The following is a 22,011-nucleotide window of genomic DNA, read 5'->3' as shown; positions in this document are numbered from 1 at the left end:
AGATAAACTTAAAAGTGTAAGTAGCCTCAAATTTTTATTTTATTTTTTTTTTAGAAAATAAGTTACATAACTCGACAAATAACGAAAACAACGTGCAAATATGAGTCATCACATTATTAGAAATAAACAATTTACATTAAATATTATTCACTATTTTCGTACGTAGTATCATATATTTTGTTATTTTTTATCATTTATCTTTTATATAGTGTTATTTAAAAAAATATTAGACAAAAGAATTTTGATTATTTTATTTTTATTTATAGGAACTACTAATATATTTTCTTAATATATTTTTAAAAATTACTACGTGTTGAAACAAAATAAATAACTACAAAAATTAGAGTGATAAATAAATTAACAATAGAGTGACAATTTTCTGTAATAAAATTGAAAAGAATGCAACCGTAATTTCGCTATTATTAGTAGGAATATTTTTACTCATTTGATGACTAAGAAAATTACTCTTCATATATAAAATAAATATCAATTTTAGTTTTGCTATTTATAATTAAGTATGAGAAAACTGATGTGTTATATTATGCTTATCTGTGCATATATTAAAAATATAATTGTAATATAAATTTCGAAATTAGAAAGATAGAGTATAACTTATTAATTAAATTGGTCTCTGCTAGCTACCAAATAGTTTGACCTTTTCTATTTCGTTAAAAAAACGACGCAAAAAAGAATCCGATTGTATTTAGAATTCTCCACCAACTATTGATCAGTTATCTATAATTAAAGGGATTAGCTGAAGTTAGGGCTTTTGATGATTGATTGGAAGATGAGATCTGTTGAATCCATAGTGGCGGAGTTATCACCGTCTTCTTCCGCAACAGCCGTGGTCGGAGCAGGAGGAGATGGCGGCGGCGGCGGCGGCGGTTGGTTCGTGGAGTGCCACGGTTTATGGCATAATGTATTGATGATAGTTCCTTCAGCACTATTTGTTATATACTTGGCTTCCCAAGCCAAGAGAAGCTTCTCCAAGGTTTCTAATGGTCGATCGCATGTAGTAGCTGTTCTCTATGCCATTCTCTGGCTTGTTAGCATCTTCAATTTGGCCTGGTGCTCTATTCAGGTACCTATTTGTTATCCTGTTAACTGTTTGATTATTACTAACTTTTTATAATTTTTTGTTCTGATATTTGTACTTCCTGTAATAATGTTCATACATCGGATTGGTCTTACCTTAGCAGCAAAGCAATGTTCTATGGAAAACAATTACGATCGCCATTTACTATTACTCAAAATGGATTTTTTATTTCTAGCTATAATTAGGGGTTAGTGAGTTGTTACTGGTTACTGTATGTATATTTTTGATCCTTTTTGAAATGTGCCAATGACAATCCTTGCTTGCTAACTGTCAGAAGAAGGATATTACAGCTTTTGCTGGACTTATTTATGGAAACTTCCTTTGTCAATATGTCGACAATGTCTGTTCCTGCTTTCTTCAACTTGGAAAAACACAACTCTTATATAGAGTGCAATAATGAAACAAAAACGTAGAAACAAAAGAAAAGGTAGTAAATCCTGCTTATGGCATGGTCATGTAGAATTATTTTACTGCAAAAGACTTCACATTGATGGCTGTTATCTCCAACTTGTTTCCCGTATGGGCTGCAAATAGTTCTGCAAGCATTTCTATAGATTATAATCCCAAACTCATTGGATGTTGGTGCCTTACATGATGTCCTGTTATGTATGGTATTGAGCATTTACAACTTTTAGAGTTGTTTTTGGTCCCTAATGCATTAAATGCTTCTTTATGTGCTTGACCAAGTAAAAGAGCTTCTTTCTTGCTTTCTTGAAGCTTCTATTTTATGTTCTAAAAACATGTTTCTTTCGGTTCTCACGAAGAGGATATCTCCATTTAAATACAATATGTACAATATTGATTTTGTATTGATGCTTCTGGCTGTCCAATTTGTAGTGACTGGTGCACATTTGCCTAAAGATCAACCTGTAATTAAGCGAAATTGATATATCTGTTTGTCATTATCTTATTTAACCCATTTTTCGCTCAGGCATGGGAGTGTGCTCCAGGGAAACAATTCATGTGGAGTGTCATCTCCTTGTTCACAACATCTGGCATGCTATTTCTCGAAGTAAGCTTGATAGCCTTTCTACTTCAAGGGAACCACGCTAGTGGACGTGAGGCGCTAACACAGACTTTCCTAATCTCTGCAATTGTAGTAGGTTTAGATATATCTCTAAAGGTGCGATCCTGTTCTGTTTAATCACCAAACTTTCACTTATTTGTTGCTTAATGCTGCTGTTACCATGTTTATGCAATAGCTTAAAGCCAAGTTCATATGGCTAGCACATGATTTTTCTGCTAGGATAAAGTAAGAAGGAGAAGAAGAAGAGGATTAAATGTTCATATTCTTATTATGTTATGAGGAAAAGGGACTTGTCCAGTGTGGGAAAATTGAAAAGTTGCTAGGGAAACGGAAGAGTGGACACAGAAAGGGATGTGCCAATGTTGATGATACAGGAATATTGAATGGAAAGGGAAGAGGGAACCGGTAAGCACTACAAAGGAGAATGTACCATATATTGGTTTGAACTATCTAGTGAGCCACTTTACACCAAAAATACAGATTTTGAAAACATCTATCGTAATGATAGAAATGTGAGTTCTCTGCCCTCCAAAGCAAGTTTTTTCTGCTCCAGCGATATTATCCATAAGATGCACAGTGTAATAGTTCTCTATGTGTGCTTTATCTCTTTTGGTATCACCTGATGCTGCCAACCCTCCATTATACCTTTCACATACTGGGGCATCACCCATGTTATACCACAAAGGTTTTGGAATAACTCCCAACATTCTCTAGAAAATCTGCAATGGAGAAATAGGTGCCAAATTGTTTACTGATCTTCTTGATACAGGTAGCATCTAGTACATAGGTCAAAACCTCTCTTCTGCAAGTTAGTTTGAGTTGAGCATGCCCCCCATGTTGCAGCCCTTTCCAAACATGCTACTTTAACTGGAAATCTGGAGCGTCACCCATGTAATACCACAAAGGCTTAGGAATAACTCCAAATATTCTCTAGAATCTGCGATGATATAGGTGCTATATTGTTTCCTGATCTTCCTGGCACATGTAGAATCATCTATTTCATAGGTCAAAACCTCTCTTTGCAAGTTATTTTAATTAAGCATGCCCCCCGTTCGGAAGCTAATTAGTTGGCATGGACACCATGATTATAAAAATATTTCAAAAATAAAATATCATGTGGCTCAATAGTGAAATTCAAACTATCCTCATTAAACTGTGTTTCAAAATGCCATTCACTGAAAGCAAGTCATGGAACTTCTTATATAACAGAAAAGGTTGTGTAGATTTATGTAGTCACCTGTCAATACAACTTAATCTCTTCTTTAGTCATAAGATCAACTTGCAATGTCGTGGTGTGCCAGAGTTGAATGTACATTTGCAGTCTGAGTAGGAGTAGTTCAAGTTGCAATTCGGATCTGAAGATAGTCAAACAAGGATAAAGAAAAAAGTCACCCAATCATGAGCGAGATTTAACTTGAGAAGGATATGTATATGGAGGCAATAAGTGACAGGCGAAAAATCTATAATAAAAAAAGAGTCATATTTTTCTCTTCATGCTCTCTATACATTTGTTGGGATCCCAGCCTTAGTGCTGAAGATTTATATACAAACTTGTTACCTTTGTCAAAAAAATAAAAGATATTCTATTTGAAGACGGTGTATGTATATATGAGAACAAGCAGAAACATACTTAAGTAACATGTATTCATGCTTTCTTATTAGTTGCATGAAAATATACTTTATTATCTGCATCTATATTTGTCAGCAGATGCAATGTTGTGCGTCATAATATGCTCAAGTAAAACCTTGTTCCTTCTCGGAACAAATTTATGTAGCTTTTCCTGCTGTGGGTTTGATAGATTTCTCTAGATCACCTCATTTAAAAGTTTAAGTAGTCTGAGAGGAGAAAATTTTTATTTATATAATTATGTCTTAACACCCCAGTGACATGTGGGCCTTATTTTTTTTTATTTTATTTGATTAATCTGTGGAAACACCTTTGTTCGTTTGGTGGCGGTGAGTTCTGAAACCAAAATTATGCTTTGGTACCATGTTCACGATCACCTCATACAAAAGCTTAAATTGGTAGAGAGGAGACATTTTAATGATTAATTTTGTTGTAACAGCTCTTAAAAAAAGAGGAGGTATCTGGCGCAAAATGAAGTTGAAAGTCGGAAGTTTCTGTGGCATGTCATGTTGCTGGTTATATCCCAGTTGAATTTTTAGATGAATGACCTAGTTCCAATTATTTCAGTTGCTTTTGAATTGTTTATGTCCTATGAGGATCAGGGACTCATGTCAGCATTCAGCACCTCTGACATGCTTCTTATGCGTCTCATCCTCACTAAGAGTCGCACATTTTACTTTTGTGAATTATATCATACTAGAGGTATTGATCCATGCTATTTATTCTCCCAGGGGTTATACCTATTTGGATTTGGTATTCAGTTGTTTGATGTTAGCAACAATGGCTCACAATGGGCCTTATGGGTTATTCACAAGTTGCTGCTGACTGGAGTATATGGCCTCATCTTTTTTATGTATCGATCTACATGGAGAGAAAGGTTGCCAGGTGAGTTTCGTCTCATGAATTTATGTGGGGTCTATTATGAACTTATACTATTATATCCTTACTATTAGTATCTTTCTCTCGTTGCAGCAAGACCTGCATTCCAGAACTATATTTCCATCATGTTTTGCGTAAATGCAACTGCCTTGCTTGCATGTGCACTTGCAGCACATGGGACTGGATTTGGAATATGGTAGGCTGTCTTTAATGACTTCAGATGATGTCCTTTCTTATCTACTGTGATTATTAAGGGCATTCATACTTTAATACTGGAACTAATGATAGTATGAGTTCAGACATGCAATTTTGACAAGTACAAGTAAAGGGGGTCGGGGAGCTGGGGAATTAACATAATCCGATGTATGATTCAGCTACTTTAAGTTTACTAAGAGATTATCATTTTTCATTACAGGTTGTACAATATCACGGTCATATGTTACCATGCCATGTACCTTCCTCTTCTGTATATTACTTTCCTAGCGGACTTTTTGCAGGTATCATTTACTAATCATTCATTCTCACTTTATGTCCCTGCCATGTGTATCTTTGACCTGCAAAGCGCTTACATTGTTGGACTGTAAGATACTTCTTTACCTGCTCTGTTCTAACTTATGTGTGCAGGAGGACGACTTGCATCTGGAGAATGTATACTACTCAGAAATGAAAGATGCTGGCTTCTTTGATGTCGATTGGGAGTAATTCAGCAAGTACTTCTAAATAATGGTGGTGAATTGGATGCTGTAAATGTGTAAATATGTATTAACATTTTAGAGAATTCAGAAAATGGTAAAATTAGTTTCCTTTCAAGTTATACTTAACTTCTCAATGACTGTACCACTATTTGTTCGATGCTACTATAGAGCAAAAATATACTTTATGCATACGTGAGATAAGTTCCTAAATCAATGATACTAAGTACTAACACATGCCCTTGCCCAGTGGTTTGGGCTTGAGATTTTCATTTTGGAGGTCTCAAGTTCGAATTGGGGTCGACCTCGTTGCACCGGCCTTGCCTAGTATAGGTTTTCTTTTTCTTACGTGGGTTGCAAGCTATTGCGCCCTGCGCTTGGGGATGGATTTCCGTTGCCATAAAAAAAAACTAATGATACTAAACATAAAGAACCAACACCATGAACATGTGAACAAAAACAGATTTTGTTAGCACTTGCAGTTGCACCAATGTATCTTTATTAGAAGAAAATTTTAAATGATGTGAACATGCTATTAGTCATTTTCAATTAAAAGCCAACTCTAACCAATTTTGTTCACATATTTCTCAACTGCCTCTTTTATGTAACTTGGAGACAAATCAATCTTTTCAACAACTGGCCTCATTATCATCCATTTAACCAATTTTGTTAATATTCCTCGTGAGTTAATTTCTCAATGGAGGAGTCTACTACGAGTAATCATTAATCACATTCTTTACAAGAAATATATATTCTCTCAGTGTTTAAAAGGAGGCGTGAAGCGAGGCGTTTTATACCGTACGGGTGATGCATAACCCCCGAGACATGGGGTGTAAGTCTCATGGATTTACGGAGCATAATTCCATGTATATTTAATATTATAGTTTTATTACTAATAAAATAAACAAAAGTAAACATTTCAATGATTTTAAAAATAAAGATTTATAAATAACCTATAATATATAGAAATTATATTATGATGTTTATTTGAGATAAGTATTATTAATCAATAAAGCAAAAAAAAATCAAAAAATAAATTAAAAACGCCCCAGCCTACGTTTTTACGCCTAGAACTTACGTTTTCATGTTCTAGGCTTACGCCTCAAATTTTAGAACTTACACCTTTAATTTACAACCCGAAGCATTTTTTGTATGTCCGGTCCCGAAACTCGCCTCAAAAACGTTTTTGAAAACACTGTTAAATCTCAATTATTTCTTCACCTTTAATTAGAAATCTCGTGTGAAAATAAATTTTTTACCAATAAAAAGAGAAATCACTAAGATCTATCTTGACGTGAATTTAAATTAATTCAATCAAATTAGTAAATTTTGAATATAGTGTTAAGATTAAAAAAAAGACAAAGACAAAACAAGATGAAGCATCTCAAGGTTTGGTCCCATACCCAATTAAACCCATATTGTTGAAAAGATAAGAGATAAGAGGAAACTTGAAGAATCAATTCTGTTTGCATAATGTATGCAAAAATTGGTAGTTTTTTTTCTAATTTCATTTGGCTAAAAATAAATTCCCAGCCTACTCCACAGGTGATATTTCATTTTCATTATTCAATGTAAAGTAAAAGTTGCCCCACCTATATTTGTTGCATGTGTTTATACAAAACCACATATTATTATTACTTACTTACAAAGAGAGTAATTTAATTTGCATCAAAGTTGTTGGTGATCATGCACTGGCTTCTTTTTCTTTTCAATTTTTTTTTTATTTTGATTAGTGAATCATATGGAGAGAAATTAAAATATTTTTTTCTTAATCTTTAATTTAATGGAGTGAATAATTAAACATTGCTTTAATTTCTCTGCCTTCTTTTTTTAAATAAAGTTGCTCAAATTAAATGATTGAGTCACATTGAAGGAAAAAAGAAAACGATTGGAGATACTATTTTTTTTTATAAATAAAAACAATCTAATAATTTCTTTCTACATACACACATGATAAGGGGGTTTATAGGGACAATCAAGCCAACATTTATGATCTGATCTAAAATATACGAGTGTCGGACATCAAATAAGAAATTAAAAAAATTCATAAGTACCATTTATAATTTTCATACTTCAATGGTTCTGCAAGAACCAAGTTAGTTCTTTTAAATAAGAAGAAAATTGACTTATTTTGGAGTTCTTATTGTAAAATGTGTGATCACTTTTAGGCAAACTTCAATATTAGGAAAAGATCATATAATTAAGCTTTATGATATTATTTTTCTTTTTGTGAAAAGTTAGAATAATTTTTGGTAGGAACATTTGGAATTTTATTTTTTTTTTGAAAGGAACTTGGTTGATAGAAGCACCATGACACAAAAAGTTCAACCTTTTGTTAATTATTTGTTCATTTTTTAAAAGAAAAGTTTTCAATTTAAAAAGATATTGGTTGAAGAGTCAAATGTTGAAAGGACATTCATCAAGAATGAACTATTGAAATACTAACAAAAAATTTAAATATAAAGTCATCAAAAAGGTCCTTTTAACCTAAAAGCACATATAATTTATTTGAAAGTGACATCTAAAGTTTATGTAAAACAAATATCCAACGTTATATTGCAAGAACGATGTTTATAATATTTAGCTTGATATATTTATTAAATATTATTTATTTTTATTTAAAGTAGATATTTTGATGCACATTATTAATTTCACTCCTGATAATTATGTTGTTTTAGATTACTGATACCAATATTTTTCAAAAATACATTTTGAATTTGAGTCACAATTATTCGTTTATTGAATGTGACATTTCTTATTCTTTAAAAACATGAAAGTCACGATTATTTGCTTGTGATATTGGAGTTTAAGGGTGGTATATGGATAGGTTAAACTGAATTTAGGCCGATCAAAATAAATTAGCAAATTTATTTAAAAGTTATTTAGATTGAAAATTTGAATTACGATAGACCTTAATTTATCTCCCAACTATAATCAATTTAATATTTTAGTTTGTTTCTTATGATTAATGAAATTACTTAACAATTTTTTTTAATTACGGATGCAAATAAAATTTCCAAAAAAAGAGATAATACGTATTTTTGTTTGATCAGATTAAATTATATATTTATTTTAATTTTAAATATGTGGTATAGATGAATTATATCGATTAAAATAGAAAAAAATCGACTGGACAAAACTAAGAGAATACGATGGATCACATTTTTTCATGAGGTAATTCTTTATCACTTCTATCCAAAGTAATCATATATTACATATAAATCAATTGTAAATATAATAAAAATACAAAATATCTGAAGTAATTTTGGAAAGAGGTTATTAAATAAAATATGACTCATTTATAGTTTTACAAGAATTAAGAATTATGATTAAATGTTATGTAGTTGATCAATTTTAAGTTCTCGCTAATTATAAAATTACGTCGATTATATTATATATAAAAGAAGCGGTCCGGTTCGATAGCCCCAGTTCGGACCCTTTCGGTGAACCCTTTTACGCAATTCACACTTCCCCCCTCTACTCTCTCTCTCTGTTTCTGATCACCGAACAACCAAAAATTCTCTCTCTCTCTCCTCTTCATATCCTAGGGTTCATCGATTTATCTATGCATACAATGCACGTTGCTTTCTCTCTCTCTGCATCATTTGTTCTTCTCTAAGAAAGATAGAGAGAGAGAGGTGATACCATTGATCAGAGGAGGTCCCAAAAGTAACGTTATATTCAATTCCAAGATTGATTCCTCTTCCATTATCATCATTCATTGGAAGCTCCGGTGAGTTCTCTCTCCCTCTCTCTCAAAATTACGATTTCTAAAACGTTGTCGTTTCTTCTGTAGACGCTGAATCATGAGTCTGATGGGAAACTCCGGATCAATTTTTTTTTTTATGTATTGGATTTGATGCTCATTTTCCTTACTGGCATGCACATATTTTTATGAGATTCTTACGCGGACATACAATAGTTGTATTATGGTATCTTTTTGTTCGTTGTTACTTTTAGGTTGCGTGTATTTTTGTTGATTTAAATATGGATGTTTTTTGCTATTTTGATTTCTTTTTTGCTTGCAGGAGGTGATATCTGTTAATTTGGATTGAATTTTAAGATAAACAAAATAGCCATGTATTCCGACCTGGTGGAAATTGCACCAAGGGAACTCCAGTTCACATGTAAGTTTTTTCCCATATTCCAGTTAATGCTGCTTGCTTACATGTGTAGTTTAGTTTAAAAAAATAAATAAATAACACTTGCTATGAGCTGTGCAATCATACTACAACTTGATCAGACTGAAGGATTGGTATGGATAAGAGACAGATTTAATTATTCTAATAAGAGCTTTTGTTGATGAGGTGGAGCCTTTTGGTTCGATTTACACTTGTTATGTTAAGGGTGTGATTGAATATACACTCATAAGTCATAATAACTAATACTTAACCTCTGACACCATATAATTTCCGGCGAAGGGTGTGCACCAAACCACCCTTCGCCTAAGGTGGCCCCGCCAATGATGGTCTAGTGCTCATGTGCATCCACTTTTCATTGTTTTCATCTTAGTTTTTCTTTCTTTCTTTTTTTGTGTGTGGGGTGGGGAAAGGGTTGGTTTATAATGAAAGTTTTGTTGTATAAATTCTGGGAAGGATATTGTTGCTGAATTGGTGTTGGATTTTTCCTTGCAGTTGAACCCAAGAAGCAAAGCTCTTGCACTATTCGACTAATCAATAAGTCCCAAAATCATGTTGCTTTTAAGGTATGTATTTTTTGTTTTAGTTGAGTGCTTTTTTGGAATTATATGGAGGTTGATAAGTATCATGTTGGAATTAAACAGGTCAAGACTACTAGTCCAAAGAAATATTGTGTTAGACCAAATACAGGAACTATTAAGCCAAGAGCATCCTGTGATTTTACAGGTAAGAACAATTCTTCGTGATGGCAGCATATGCACATCCATACCTGTGTTTTGAGTTAGATCTATGACAAATCATTAAATTTCTTGTAGTAGTAAATACAACTTAAGAATGTCGCATTATTCTTGGTACAAGTAGTAGTTCTGGTGCGTTCTGTAATGGAGATTACCACCACTTCAGCATAGGTAAACCTTTTCAATGATCACTTGTCTGCATGATGGTCTGGAATGATAGTTAGTATTGCAAGAGGCAATTCATAAATCATTTTTTAATTATTTGTTTATGCTATCAAATGGATAGAGAATCCTAGTGTTCCTTTCATATGAAAGAGGAATTGACAGCTAGAATTGAATGTTCAGTGTTATGTACTAGGGTCATTTTGAAGTGGTAAGGATGGATGCTAATATAAGCCTAAACTAAATAAGCTTTGGGAATTTACATGGAATTGATTTTAATGGAGGTGCTCTTCCTTTTCTTCACTAGAGAAAGCTCATGTACTACATAGAAAGAAATGACTAGATAGACTGAACATGAAAAATATAATAAGACGAATAACCAACCAATGCTGTGATACCCATGCCTTTTGTCTAGTTGTAAGAGCACAACATGTGATGTGTGGGTTAGGTGCACATCACGGGTTCAAACCAACCAGTGTTCTGATCTCGGCGCTTGGGCTTTGTTCTAGTGGGTGCAACATTTGACGTATGTGGGTGAGGTGTACGTCATGGGTTGTGGAACCCTGCCTCAGACAATATCCTGGTATTTAAGTGACAAAGGGTAGACACGGATGGACCAGTTGTCTACTGAGTTTTGAACTGTGCACCAGTGGTCCTGGGGATTTAGTTATTAGAAAAATCAATGTTTTGTATGGTTAAAGGCACACTTAAGGACTGAAATACTCAGTGCTGTGAATCTTGGCGTTTTGCATTGCTTGGGTAGCTTTCAGTGCAAGAACAAAGGCTAACTCATGTTCCTGAACAAAAACCAGCCAACGAAACAGTCATTTTATATAAAAATGCAAAGCAAATTGAGTCAGCAGCCATTGCTTATTTGAATTTGACATTAACAGATGAAAAAGAGAAAAAAAGAGAGGACATAATTGGGTTATCGGAGTATTAGAATTCTTCTCCAGATATGCTTCAGTTCTCTTTATACTTCTTCCCTTGGTTGCTTCTCTTCTATCTTTCTTTGGTTTTCGGGATTCACTTCTTTTTTATTTGTGAGTAATGTTAATTGTAATCTGATGTTATAAGCCCATAGTGTTATGTGTTTTTCTACTGATTTAAAAAATGTGTGCTTTAGTTCAAAGAAGCATGCACTTATCTCTTCTTGTTTGAAGCTCCTAGGTGTTGTTGCTTTCTTGCTCAACATGAATTTTGATTGATTGTATGTCTTTGAGACTCTATTCAGTTTCTTGTTTTAACAATTTCAATCACGGTATGAGTTAAGTAATGTTATTTGCTAGTATTTGGGACACTCCCTTATCTTGTATATCATGTTGTTTGTTAATTTAATGAATGTGTGAACAGAATATCCGGAACGAAGTAGCCTCTCTGTTCAATTTTAATTCAACCCGTAACTCATGTTGTACCTGCTTTGATTGTCCCTCTCTAATACTGACTGTTGTGCTGCAAAAGGAATTCCTGTTTGAGAGATGATATACAATATATATTACAGATATTGTGATGCATCAGTTCTCCATCAGTTCTCCGTAGTGGAGAAAACTTTATTACAAATAATCCTCTGACTGAATATACTGTTCCTGTTAGCAATGATAATCAATTGATCATAGGCAATATATAGGGGTTTGAACGTTTTTTTTATGCAGTGACCATGCAGGCACAAAAGGCACCTCCTCCTGATATGGCATGCAAGGATAAGTTCTTAGTTCAATGCACAGTTGTGGCAGAAGAGACTGTTGAGGAGGATATTACGTCAGCCATGGTATATTCTTAGTGGATTATATGATTTCTCAAAGGGCATTCCTCTTACACCATTTCTGACTGCTTTAACTGTAGTTTTCGAAAGATGATGGCAAATATGTTCAAGAAAATAAGATGAGAGTGGTTCTTATCAGTCCACCTGGTTCGTCTATTTTATCACCAATCAATGTAGAACACAGTGATCTTCCAAGTAACATAGATTCACCGCGAGAAGATCAAGTACATGGTAATGAAAATATCAGTTCGCATCAAGAAGTAAGTAATCTTCTTCGGAAACCAGAATTTGTTGACCATGTGGTTTGATATGGTAATAATGCCAACAAGCTAAATATTGGTAAATCTTTTCAGGGAGATGTCAATGGAGTACATAACCACAATGGAAGATACAAAGAAGCATTGACCAGAGATCAAGTAAACCCCCTCAATCAAAATACACAGAAGGAAGTAAGTTATTCATCTAAACCAAAATTTAATGACTGGTATAAATGGAAAAAACATGGAGTAATGCTAAGTGTGTTCAGGAGATGTCAGTGGGGTTTGGCTGTAAAAATGCGGCCAAGTAGCATGATTGTAGAGGCTCTGAACCATATGAAAGATATGGAAATTAAAAGGAGAAAAAATTTCTTGAATTAGTTGTTCAACAACATAGGAAGGCTCCTTGCATAGAAGTTCTAAACAAGTTTAGACTGCATAAAATAAGGAAAGTTATCATATAAGGATTTCTTTTCTATATTATTAGCCTAAACACTGAGAAAAAATTCTAGAACATACTATACTAGCATATAACTAAATAAGTCCTAATTTGCTTGATAAGTTTATACTGATTGTGTTTTCCAGTGTTTTGCTCTATGTTATGTACATTGAGTTAGCTGTTTGGTAATATATTTTATCTATCTGTTGATACACTTGTCCAGCTGGATGAGAATGCAAAGGAGTTTAGAAAGGAAAATGCTAACATGCAAATGGGGGGAAAGCATGCCCAGTTAGAGACGAGGAAGCATGATGAAGAGATGGACTTAGTCAAGGATGTCACAAGCATGAAGTCAAAAATAACTGAACTTGAACGAAAATTAAGTGAGGTTAGAATTTTTTTACCTTCTCTTCTCTTCTAATTTTATTTCAACAGTCTGGAACAACTTTTGTTCTGTCATTTCAAAAACAATATGTAGTCAGTGCCCTTGGTGGCCATCAATCAAGCCAGGGATGAAAGACTTGTACAAAATATGCTGCCACTTCTTTATGTCATAGTATGGTCTAATTCCTTGTGATCTGCATAAATAGCTAGCAGCAAAAGCAGATTACACTGAACTTCTTAACGGTTCCCTGGATTTGTCAGACCTGGACACATCAGATATCAGTCAGCAGTATTATTGACTAATGTCCGCTGCTCAGAATTGTCTCTGGGTAATTTTTTTAAAAAAAAGAACTCTTAAAATGCACTATCAACTATATGTCTATTAGGATTAGGGTCGGTGTTATCAAAAGCATAAAACGCAAAAAAACTTTTAAGGTCCGTCGAGGCTTTAAGAACAAAACACAAAAATGAAGCATAGACTTCAATGAAAAAGGGACATATATATATATATATATATATAGAGTCCAAGACTCATAATTCTAAGCATGAATGACAAGTATATGAAGAAAGAGATTGAAAGAAGACTATGATAAAAGTGAAATATCACAGTGTCGCCTCTTAGTCTCGTTGGCGGAGAAGTATGCCTTAGATCCTTGATAACAAGACTGAAGTGTACATTAAGCGACATGAAGCGCTTAACATGGTTTGAGCTTCAGTTCAGTGCTTAAGCCCGCACCACCTCTTACAACATTGTAGCGGAGTGAAGTGGATCCCAATTTATCAGCAATGAACGAGTATCTTCCGACTTGGATTTGACTTCCGTAATCAGAGTCTCTGTTCAATGTTAGTGCACTTGATCTAGCAATGTTGAATCAATCCTTTTTAGTTGTTACAGCTGTCTGCAAGTACAGAAGGGTGGTTTCCTCCTAGCAGAATCTTGGTAATATGCTGCTCAAATATGTCGTAGCACTGTCTTCTTTTTTGATGTCCCGTACATGATAAGGTTCAGAGTAGTTGCTTGAGGATATTTGGCAAGTACATAGTAAGATCAGACTTAGTGAATTTAATTCAGGCGTCTGTTATTTAACTGTGCGTCTTCTTTATCATATTTTAGTGTGTACTAGTTTTGGCATCTATTGGTCAAAGGTGGTCGCTTGATGAAAATTCAGAGTAGTCTAGTTTGTACCACAGTTTGCTGATTTGTCTAGTCATTTTGATGAACTCGATGCCAAAAGGATAAAAACTGGAAACTAAATCAACCTCGACCTTTCTTGCTGAAGATTTTTCGAGTCTTCTGGAACACTTCATAGAGTTTGATATATCTCTCCCGTGGATCTGAACTTTTGTTCAAACATGAGTCAATTAGGTTTAGTGCCTGTAATTGGTTTGGATAAATGCTCTGTTTCTCACCCTTCCTTACCCTCTTGCAGGCTAAAGACACCATCTCAAAGCTAACAGAGGAGAGGAAATCTACCGCTCAAGAAAGAGAGAGCTTACAAAGAGAACTGGTATTTTCATTGATTCCTATATGGTTTAAACAAGATTTTCTCAATATTATTAATTTAAGATCACGACATCAGTAGAAGTCCTCAAAAGATTGGGATGCTATTAACTAAGTCTATTGGGATAATAATAAGCCAGAGTGTTGTGTGGATGTTGTGGATGTTGTGTTTGTTCTGGGTCCATGTTAGTCTAGCTTTACCTCAAGCAAATTGCGTCCTTGCCTTGATAAGTCGGATCCATTTAAGTCTTACAAAAATGTGCATCTGTGAAAGTGAGGGATGTAGAAATTGTGTTTCAGTCCCTCACCCTAAATTTTACCTAGATGAAGTCTCTATTTCAGTTGCGGTGCTCCTGTGACAGATTTTGTGCTCTATAAAAAGTGTCCTTAATTACCCTTCCTTGTTTCGTGTTCTTTTTCTGGTGTTGTGATATTGCAGGTCATGTTGACAAGTAAGAAAGGCGGAAGAAAAGTGCGGGTTGGATTTCCGCTCCTCTATGTGGTTACTGTAGCCTTTATTAGTATGGTGTTCGGCTACCTTTTGCACTACTGATCGAAGCATTTAATACACTGCTGCGACTGAGAGAGGTTATTATGTCTTATCTTGATAGACAAATTTTCCTTCACAAAGCCCTTCATCTGTTCTAGCTAACGCTGAGGATCAGATATGTTGTTGTATTGACTAGTAGAGTATATCAAGTGTTGTAAATGCCGCTTTTAGATGGAATAAAGTGTAATAATCTCCGTCTACTACCTAAGCCTGGCAGGTAGAGGAGTTGGAGTATCTTTTTGCTGGAAGTGTTAATTATATTGATGGTTTTGTGAGGATGCTCTTTACATTTTTTTATGTTCAATATTTTTTCAATGCATGTGAACAGTAGTTGGCAATTATTGTGAATGCCAAAGAGCGTAAACTTTAGTTTTCTCAAGGAAATATTTTCTTGGTACCTCCGTCTAATATTAGTTATCTCATGGCGGACTAGTCCTTTTATTATGATTTCTGAGAACTAATAAAATGCAAGTATGTTGGTACTCACGATCACTTGAGAGAGCAAATACACTCCTTGGTGAAGAGATACGATCGGAAAGTGATCATTCGAATCGTAACATGAGATAGACGTACATTGTCATTGAAATTTCAAGATCCTCTAATATCCAAGTGTGACGAAACAAACAATGAGATTCTGGTAGGTCATGACGTGTCATTGCGGCAAATTATCAGAAAGAATGGAAGTATCAATCTCATGTCGATACTATGGAAATGAAAATGACTCTATGACAATTATTTCTTTCTCAACTTCATAAAACATTACAAATGGGATATATATAAATACCACACCACGCAAAAAGAAGATGGCAACATTTAAGCAGCCAAAATTTACAATAAGTTTGAATAGAGATATTGCCATTTTCAGGATTAACTTACATACTCGCCGTTGTCAGCCAGAGCTTCACCGTTTCGTAAATCCACCACTGCAAATGAGGGGATTTTGCTGAATTTTATGAAACATTTTATCAGTTTTAGAGTTTGCTAAAGCAATGTAAATGACAGCAGGACCAAATGATCAAGGACCTGGGTGAAGCTGTCAGCAATTGTGTACACAGAATCTTTAGGATTCCCTGGACGTCCCTTGGCGACTTCCTTTTTTACATCAATTTCATTTTTCTAGTGCACATCATGGACCGTGTTCCGTTGGAGAACGAGGAGCAGGAGGAGCAAATCCCCGACCACCAAACATAGGGCGCATGAATGCATCGTCAAACTTGCGCCAGTACCGATGCACTTTATGACTTGGTGCGGTAAGTAGCATCCTCAAACTTGGTGGGTGAGGAAGATCTGGGACATTTAAATCACCTTCAGAGTCCTCTCGACTGCCTAGGAGTGGGGCTGTTAGAGACTTAGGAGTATTTGCACCTGATGACACTGTACTCAATTGCCTCTGTGGTGGCAGCAGGAGACTTATAAGGGGTTTTGTCATTAGACCAAATACCTGGGGGAAAAAAAATAGTTTACATATTCTGGATTTCACGCATGAATGGTTCAACTGACAAAGAATATCAACGCAGAGACAAGAAGTATATACCATTGTGCTGAATAGAACAATGGTTATCGTGCTGGTAATCATTATTGCATTGTCCTGCAGTTGAGTGTGTCCCCCATGAGTGAACTGCATGACCAAATGATCAATGATTCATGGCATAAAAAAATACAAGGATGTGAAAATAAGTGTCATGAAGGGCTGATATTCCTTCAATGTCAGCAGAACTGGCCAAGATTATGATTAGCACGTTTACCTTATTATATGCCAGTGCCATGGACACTGCGCCTCTCATCAAACCTGCCCACCATATTATCACCTACAAAACAAAAGTTTGTACTGATATCCATATGAGACTGGTAATAAGAGAGAATTTGATCAAGCCAGTGCTCACTTGCTGCCTAAAGGTAATTTTTTCTTCCGAGGATTTCTTCATTAAGTTGGATAAGTATGATAATGGAAAAACAAAAGCAGCTCTCCCCAGCAAGATTAGTCCCATCAGTATCGAACTCGCGGAAATTGATAATCCAGGCCTGCAAGAAATAAAAGAACCACCTGATAAAGACTACTGAATGTATGACAACAAATTAAAAGGGAGGAAGGTTCACCATGTAAGAATTAATACTTATCTTTCTCGTACTTCGCACATAAAGTTCTCCTTTCGCAATATCACTAACAATCATTTCAAAATGAAAAAGAAAAAAAGTGATACCTGTCACCAACAAATTTCCACTTCTCGATATCCAAAGCATCCATGCCCACATAGAGGAAGAGGAAAGTCTCTGCAAGAAATGACAAAGTTGCAAAAGTGTGCCTACAGAAACATAGCACAATAACGTTTAGTTGCAATATGTGCACATATGTCAGTTTTCTACCACAAGTGATAGCTGACATGCAGTCATTTATATAAATGATTATTTGCATAAGCTATATAAATGTGTGTCTATTTGTCAAAGCTAATCAGATCAGCTATTATTTTAATTGTTGTAAGGCTTCGGCAGTTATGACCTAAATAACAGGTTGCAGATCGCAGATGAAATAATTTTGACAATAAATGCACAAAACTAGGGTGACCAGGCAGAATAAATTGGAAAACATCATGGCAGAAAAGTAGAAAATTGTACCTTGTAGTGACTCTTGAACTCTCGGTCACATTGTGCCAAGTGTAATGAGACATCACAATACCACAGAAAAATACGGTGAGAATCCCACTCAAATAGAATAGCTGCAAACATGAACAATTACGTCACTAGTATCAGAAACATGCATATTGAATATAAGTGCCAATTTGCTAAAATGAAGATCTTACTTCGGCCAGCATGTATGATAAATAAGCCATGAGCATCATAAGGGCAACCTCACGATCTGTGGAGTGCCTGGAGACCGTAAAAGTAACTTGTCATTACTAGTACTGCAATAAGCAGAGGTACGGAAATAAGAAAAAGAATAGGTCAAGAAGTTTCTCCGTCAAGTTAAAAAGGAACTAAGCAAAGTTTCACTAGATAAGAAAGTGTAATGGAACATGAAAACTTTAATATGAAAAGCTTTTTCATGAACCATGTTTACAGTTCTATCAAATATATTCTGGCTCTCTCTAGCTTCTTAGAAACACAGTCTCAAACAACGGAAAGTCCCTATTAGTTTGCTATAAGTGACAAATAGATACATCTGCAAATGAGGCCAGAAATCTTAAATCTAACTAGAGCAAAATAATCAGGAAAATACATTTCCAACAGACCATAGGTGTAGAACTCGCTATATAAAATAGGCATAACCTTTCAACTATAGTAGGGAATTTAGTTACTGATATAGAGTCAAGCGACATCCCAGAGAAAAGCATCATATCTGAACAGTCAAGCTTGCAAGAATACTACATTTATTAGTTACAAATAATGTTCTTGTGACATTAAGGCAACTTCACTAATTAAGGACTGAATTTGTTGTAATCAAAGCATATCTGCAACTCATTGCAGCAGGAAAACCCGAAATCTATGTTACCATAGACTCCTTAATAGAGGCATTACCTGCCAAAATACAGCTTCTTGATAATGTAAGCACTAAGAAGACCAGTCTGCAGTAAGAAGAAAATGTCAAATGGAGGGGGAAATCCAAACTAGAAGTCAATATCAAAGATTTAATGAATGATGCATCACGGACACATCATTTCCCACACACGCTCACAGAGTGAAGCTTACTCCTGCTCCCAGTAAAGTGCTAGCAAGGAACAGATAGAAGAAGTTGCCAAGGAAACTGAGGGCTATACTGGGATTCAAGCTCGTAAGGTCAACGTTTTGAATAGCATTGAAAAGCACCACCGATGTAGCATCATTTACAACTCCTTCTCCAAATACAAGACTGTAAAGGAGGGGTGTCTCATCCTGATGTAGGACCTGCAGCAGCAAAACTTGAACTTTAGGGCATTATATTGGGTCTAGCATTGCTATATGATGAGGGCACTACTTCTGTACCTGCAATGTGCAGACGGAATCTGTGGCAGCAAATATTGCTCCAATTGCTAACAAGTGGAGAGAGAGAGCAATAAGAGCGGTCAGAGGTAGATACACAAGCAATCAACAACAGAACAAACACAACCATGGTTTCAAAAAATACCAAGATAATCCCCAATATCTAGGAATTCAATGTCCAACTTCTTGAAAGTTTGAATGGCACCTTCACACAACAGAGAGAAAATATCAGAAAACACTAATTAACAAAGGTTGTGAGAAACTAACACATACTACTGCATTGAAATTCAATTCCAAGATCAGGATAAAACAGGGATGATTTCATTACCAAAAAAAAAAAGGACATAGTAGCATGTCTGCGCCAGAAACTCTAGGTGAATGTACTAAAATGCTCAAAACTTCAGGTATCAAACACATCTACCCTAGTAATAGAGAAGCTTTGCAACATTGCTTGATGGATAGAAGGTAAGCAAATTCGAGACATCTTGAAATAACCTCCTCCTTCCTTACCATCAGCGAAACATCTGGAATATAATCGTTTGTTCACTATCATTATCAAGGCCATGGACATGAAACATCATGCACGCAAATAGGCAGCTTGATATGTGGAAAAGCATATGAAAAGCAATTAAGCAAAAATTATCTCGAGAAACATACACATTGACTAGTGAACATGTTTTAGCAAGAAGAAAATCCACGAGAAATCAGTGAACTCATTACAGTTTCATCCATCACAATTTCATGACTCATATGGAAGATAACTTTGGGCCGGTGTAATCTCTACTCTTTAAAACAAGTACCTTCAGTAGCTATGATAAAACCACAATAAGCATCAATCTGTTGACTAGGTACCCCAGTTGCAGAATAACTCTCTGGAGGAGGACCTCTCTAACCAATAAAACATATTAGATTTTCCTACAAAAGAATGCTTTCAATAATACCTAATGATATAATGGCACATGAGACCAGGGTACCAATGGCTCCGAACAGCATTATAGTCATGAAGTTCACGAAAAATTGCTTCTTTTTTACCTGGAACCTGTAAAAGAGGAAAGTAACATATGTAATAATCAAATTTTGTGGGATCAATACTAGCAGTCAAAATATGCAATGGACCACAAGAAAGAAAAGTAACAAGAGAAGATAATGATATTTTACCCTGCATTAAATATGATTGGAGGAAGTAGATATATGAAAAAGAGATCTTCACTGAAAACCAAAAGGTGTGAGCTCTTTCCACCACTTACAAGCAAGATAACCACTCCTGTACCCAAACCCTGCAATTATCAAACATACATGTAATGTAAGTGTTAGTAAGCAAATCAAAGAATGTAATATATATAACTAGAAAACTGGAAATTTGAATCAAATTCAAATGCGACACCAGTCTGTAACTTCAATTTTATTTATGTTTACGCGATCTGCATTACATGTAGAATAAAAGGAGTGACACTCACAATTATGAGGGCAGTAATGGACTCATTAACCCAGCGGTTCTCCTCCAAGAGATGACCAATGATAATGCAAGCACAAAGGAGTGCCACAAAGAGGTTGATAGATGCAACAGAAGCATGATCTGAAGTACCCAAAGATCCCAGTTTTGGAAACAGAGAAGCCAGCACAGAAGCCATCACTTTTGCCACTTTGTAATACAACAGTTCACCAACTTTGTTTCAACTTCACCAAGTTTTCATTGCGATTAGCTCCGGTCATGTCAATCTTCTGCATAACACGGAACAAAATATCCCACATAAATCGAAACCTTAGAAGCCAAGCAAAAAGTAACTTTGAACAAAAGGAGCAGAAGAGAATGATTTTCATCAACTAGACTAATGTAATTTAAAATTCTCTATTTTTAATCTCCCAGTTATTCCAATCTACTGAACACCCAAACAGAAAACAAGATCGTTTCTACTACATAAAGATTCTCACCAATGCAAACAAAAAAGCTTCCAGCGCCTTTCACCTATAATTACAAAAAAAAAATGAAAAAACTTGTGTTAAAAACCAACTTAACAAAGAACAAAACATTCACATTTATTACAAGTCCCACAGTACAATTTCCAAAATTTGTCTGATTTTCTAAACAACCAAATATAAAATAAAAATAAAAATCAATTCTTTTCTACTGAATCAAGATTTTCACCCAAAAAAGTTAACTTTTCAATAGTTTTCTACTGTTCGTGTCCAAATTATTCATGGGGTATAATCATTTAAAATTCTAACCCAATAACCTTCAATTACAAAAATTCCCTGCCCTACAATGAGGGGAAAAAGTTAAGTACGTATCATTTTCCATGAAACTAAAGGGTTTTACAAACATTTTCCGAGAAAATTCATCAAAAAACGGAAAAACAGAATTTGAATACTCAGCTTTTTCTATTTTTCGTATATACTCACCAATATAATTGCATTCTGAAAGCGCCGCAAAACAGAGCAGAAAAAATATTACAAATCCTCAAAACTTTCTGAAACCAGAAAAAGAAAAAGAAAAATGGGAAGAGAAAAGTGCAAAAGTAAAGTTCAAATATTTGTCTGCTTCGAGTTTTCGTCGTGAAATTGCTCCCAAAAATGGAGAAGAAGAAAAAAAAAGCAGAGCAGAGAGAGAAAATGATTTTGAGGAGAAGCGCGAAATTTCTAGAAACATAAACAGTAAACTCCGGGAATAACGTGACCTCCTTTTCCTTTTTATTTTTTCTCTCTAATATAGTTTTATTGTATTTTTGTTTCTTGATTACTAATTTATAAAATTGGAAGTAAAATATGTTCGTATGTATCGATACTTATTAAAATAATATTAAATAT

General features: G+C 34.8%; 3 protein-coding genes across 7 annotated transcripts; 2 read left to right on the top strand and 1 right to left on the bottom strand.

The window, feature by feature from the left end:
• Window positions 1–602: 602 nt before the first annotated feature.
• LOC101251927 (protein CANDIDATE G-PROTEIN COUPLED RECEPTOR 2) lies at window positions 603–5,534 on the top strand. Its single transcript, XM_004230101.5, has 6 exons — window positions 603–1,081; window positions 2,028–2,219; window positions 4,482–4,635; window positions 4,723–4,825; window positions 5,045–5,126; window positions 5,254–5,534. Exons 1-6 carry the CDS (start codon window positions 773–775, stop codon window positions 5,329–5,331), a joined length of 918 nt encoding a protein of 305 aa, XP_004230149.1. The 5' UTR covers window positions 603–772; the 3' UTR covers window positions 5,332–5,534.
• Window positions 5,535–8,724: 3,190 nt separating this feature from the next.
• On the top strand, window positions 8,725–15,527 carry LOC101251624 (vesicle-associated protein 2-2). Its single transcript, XM_004230100.5, has 10 exons — window positions 8,725–9,054; window positions 9,350–9,448; window positions 9,956–10,026; window positions 10,105–10,186; window positions 12,012–12,127; window positions 12,202–12,381; window positions 12,475–12,570; window positions 13,041–13,205; window positions 14,632–14,709; window positions 15,142–15,527. Exons 2-10 carry the CDS (start codon window positions 9,400–9,402, stop codon window positions 15,253–15,255), a joined length of 951 nt encoding a protein of 316 aa, XP_004230148.1. The 5' UTR covers window positions 8,725–9,054; window positions 9,350–9,399; the 3' UTR covers window positions 15,256–15,527.
• Window positions 15,528–15,970: 443 nt separating this feature from the next.
• nhx4 ((Sodium/potassium)/proton exchanger 4) lies at window positions 15,971–22,011 on the bottom strand. Of its 5 annotated transcripts, none has more exons than XR_742519.3 (17): window positions 21,607–22,011; window positions 21,139–21,172; window positions 20,664–20,928; window positions 20,365–20,483; window positions 20,148–20,245; window positions 19,352–19,411; window positions 19,210–19,256; window positions 18,937–19,131; window positions 18,766–18,812; window positions 18,051–18,117; window positions 17,866–17,966; window positions 17,454–17,555; window positions 17,136–17,274; window positions 16,998–17,060; window positions 16,787–16,870; window positions 16,276–16,693; window positions 15,971–16,195 (listed from the first exon to the last, which is right to left on the bottom strand). XR_742519.3 is itself a non-coding variant. In XM_010325857.4 (16 exons), the coding sequence occupies exons 3-16, from the start codon at window positions 20,835–20,837 to the stop codon at window positions 16,379–16,381; spliced, it is 1,611 nt and encodes a 536-aa protein (XP_010324159.1). In that variant the 5' UTR covers window positions 20,838–20,925; window positions 21,139–21,172; window positions 21,607–21,999; the 3' UTR covers window positions 15,971–16,378. The 5 variants fall into 5 exon arrangements, 3 of the variants coding, with proteins under 3 accessions (XP_010324159.1, XP_025884695.1, NP_001233885.2); XR_011212370.1 differs by having other exon boundaries at window positions 20,664–20,925; window positions 21,607–21,999; XM_010325857.4 differs by having other exon boundaries at window positions 15,971–16,693; window positions 20,664–20,925; window positions 21,607–21,999.

The sequence above is a fragment of the Solanum lycopersicum genome, chromosome 1 (genome assembly GCF_036512215.1).
Source record: "Solanum lycopersicum chromosome 1, SLM_r2.1".
Lineage (NCBI taxonomy): Eukaryota > Viridiplantae > Streptophyta > Magnoliopsida > Solanales > Solanaceae > Solanum > Solanum lycopersicum.
Note: the sequence above shows the minus strand (reverse complement) of the source record. Positions and strands in the feature narration are given on the sequence as shown.

Excerpts from the sequence above, each read along its gene's own strand:
- nhx4 (XM_010325857.4), bottom strand. The coding sequence starts at position 20,837 with ATGGCTTCTGTGCTGGCTTCTCTGTTTCCAAAACTGGGATCTTTGGGT. Across the intron at positions 19,412-20,147 it reads ATGTGCCATTATATCATTAG|GTGCCATTCAAACTTTCAAG; the intron begins GTATTATTGAAA and ends TGTTGTGTGAAG. Across the intron at positions 17,275-17,453 it reads TGGAAATTTGTTGGTGACAG|GCCTGGATTATCAATTTCCG; the intron begins GTATCACTTTTT and ends TATTTCTTGCAG.
- LOC101251927 (XM_004230101.5), top strand. The coding sequence starts at position 773 with ATGATTGATTGGAAGATGAGATCTGTTGAATCCATAGTGGCGGAGTTA. Across the intron at positions 1,082-2,027 it reads TGGCCTGGTGCTCTATTCAG|GCATGGGAGTGTGCTCCAGG; the intron begins GTACCTATTTGT and ends TTTTTCGCTCAG. Across the intron at positions 2,220-4,481 it reads GTTTAGATATATCTCTAAAG|GGGTTATACCTATTTGGATT; the intron begins GTGCGATCCTGT and ends TTATTCTCCCAG.
- LOC101251624 (XM_004230100.5), top strand. The coding sequence starts at position 9,400 with ATGTATTCCGACCTGGTGGAAATTGCACCAAGGGAACTCCAGTTCACA. Across the intron at positions 12,571-13,040 it reads ATCAAAATACACAGAAGGAA|CTGGATGAGAATGCAAAGGA; the intron begins GTAAGTTATTCA and ends ACACTTGTCCAG. Across the intron at positions 13,206-14,631 it reads TTGAACGAAAATTAAGTGAG|GCTAAAGACACCATCTCAAA; the intron begins GTTAGAATTTTT and ends ACCCTCTTGCAG.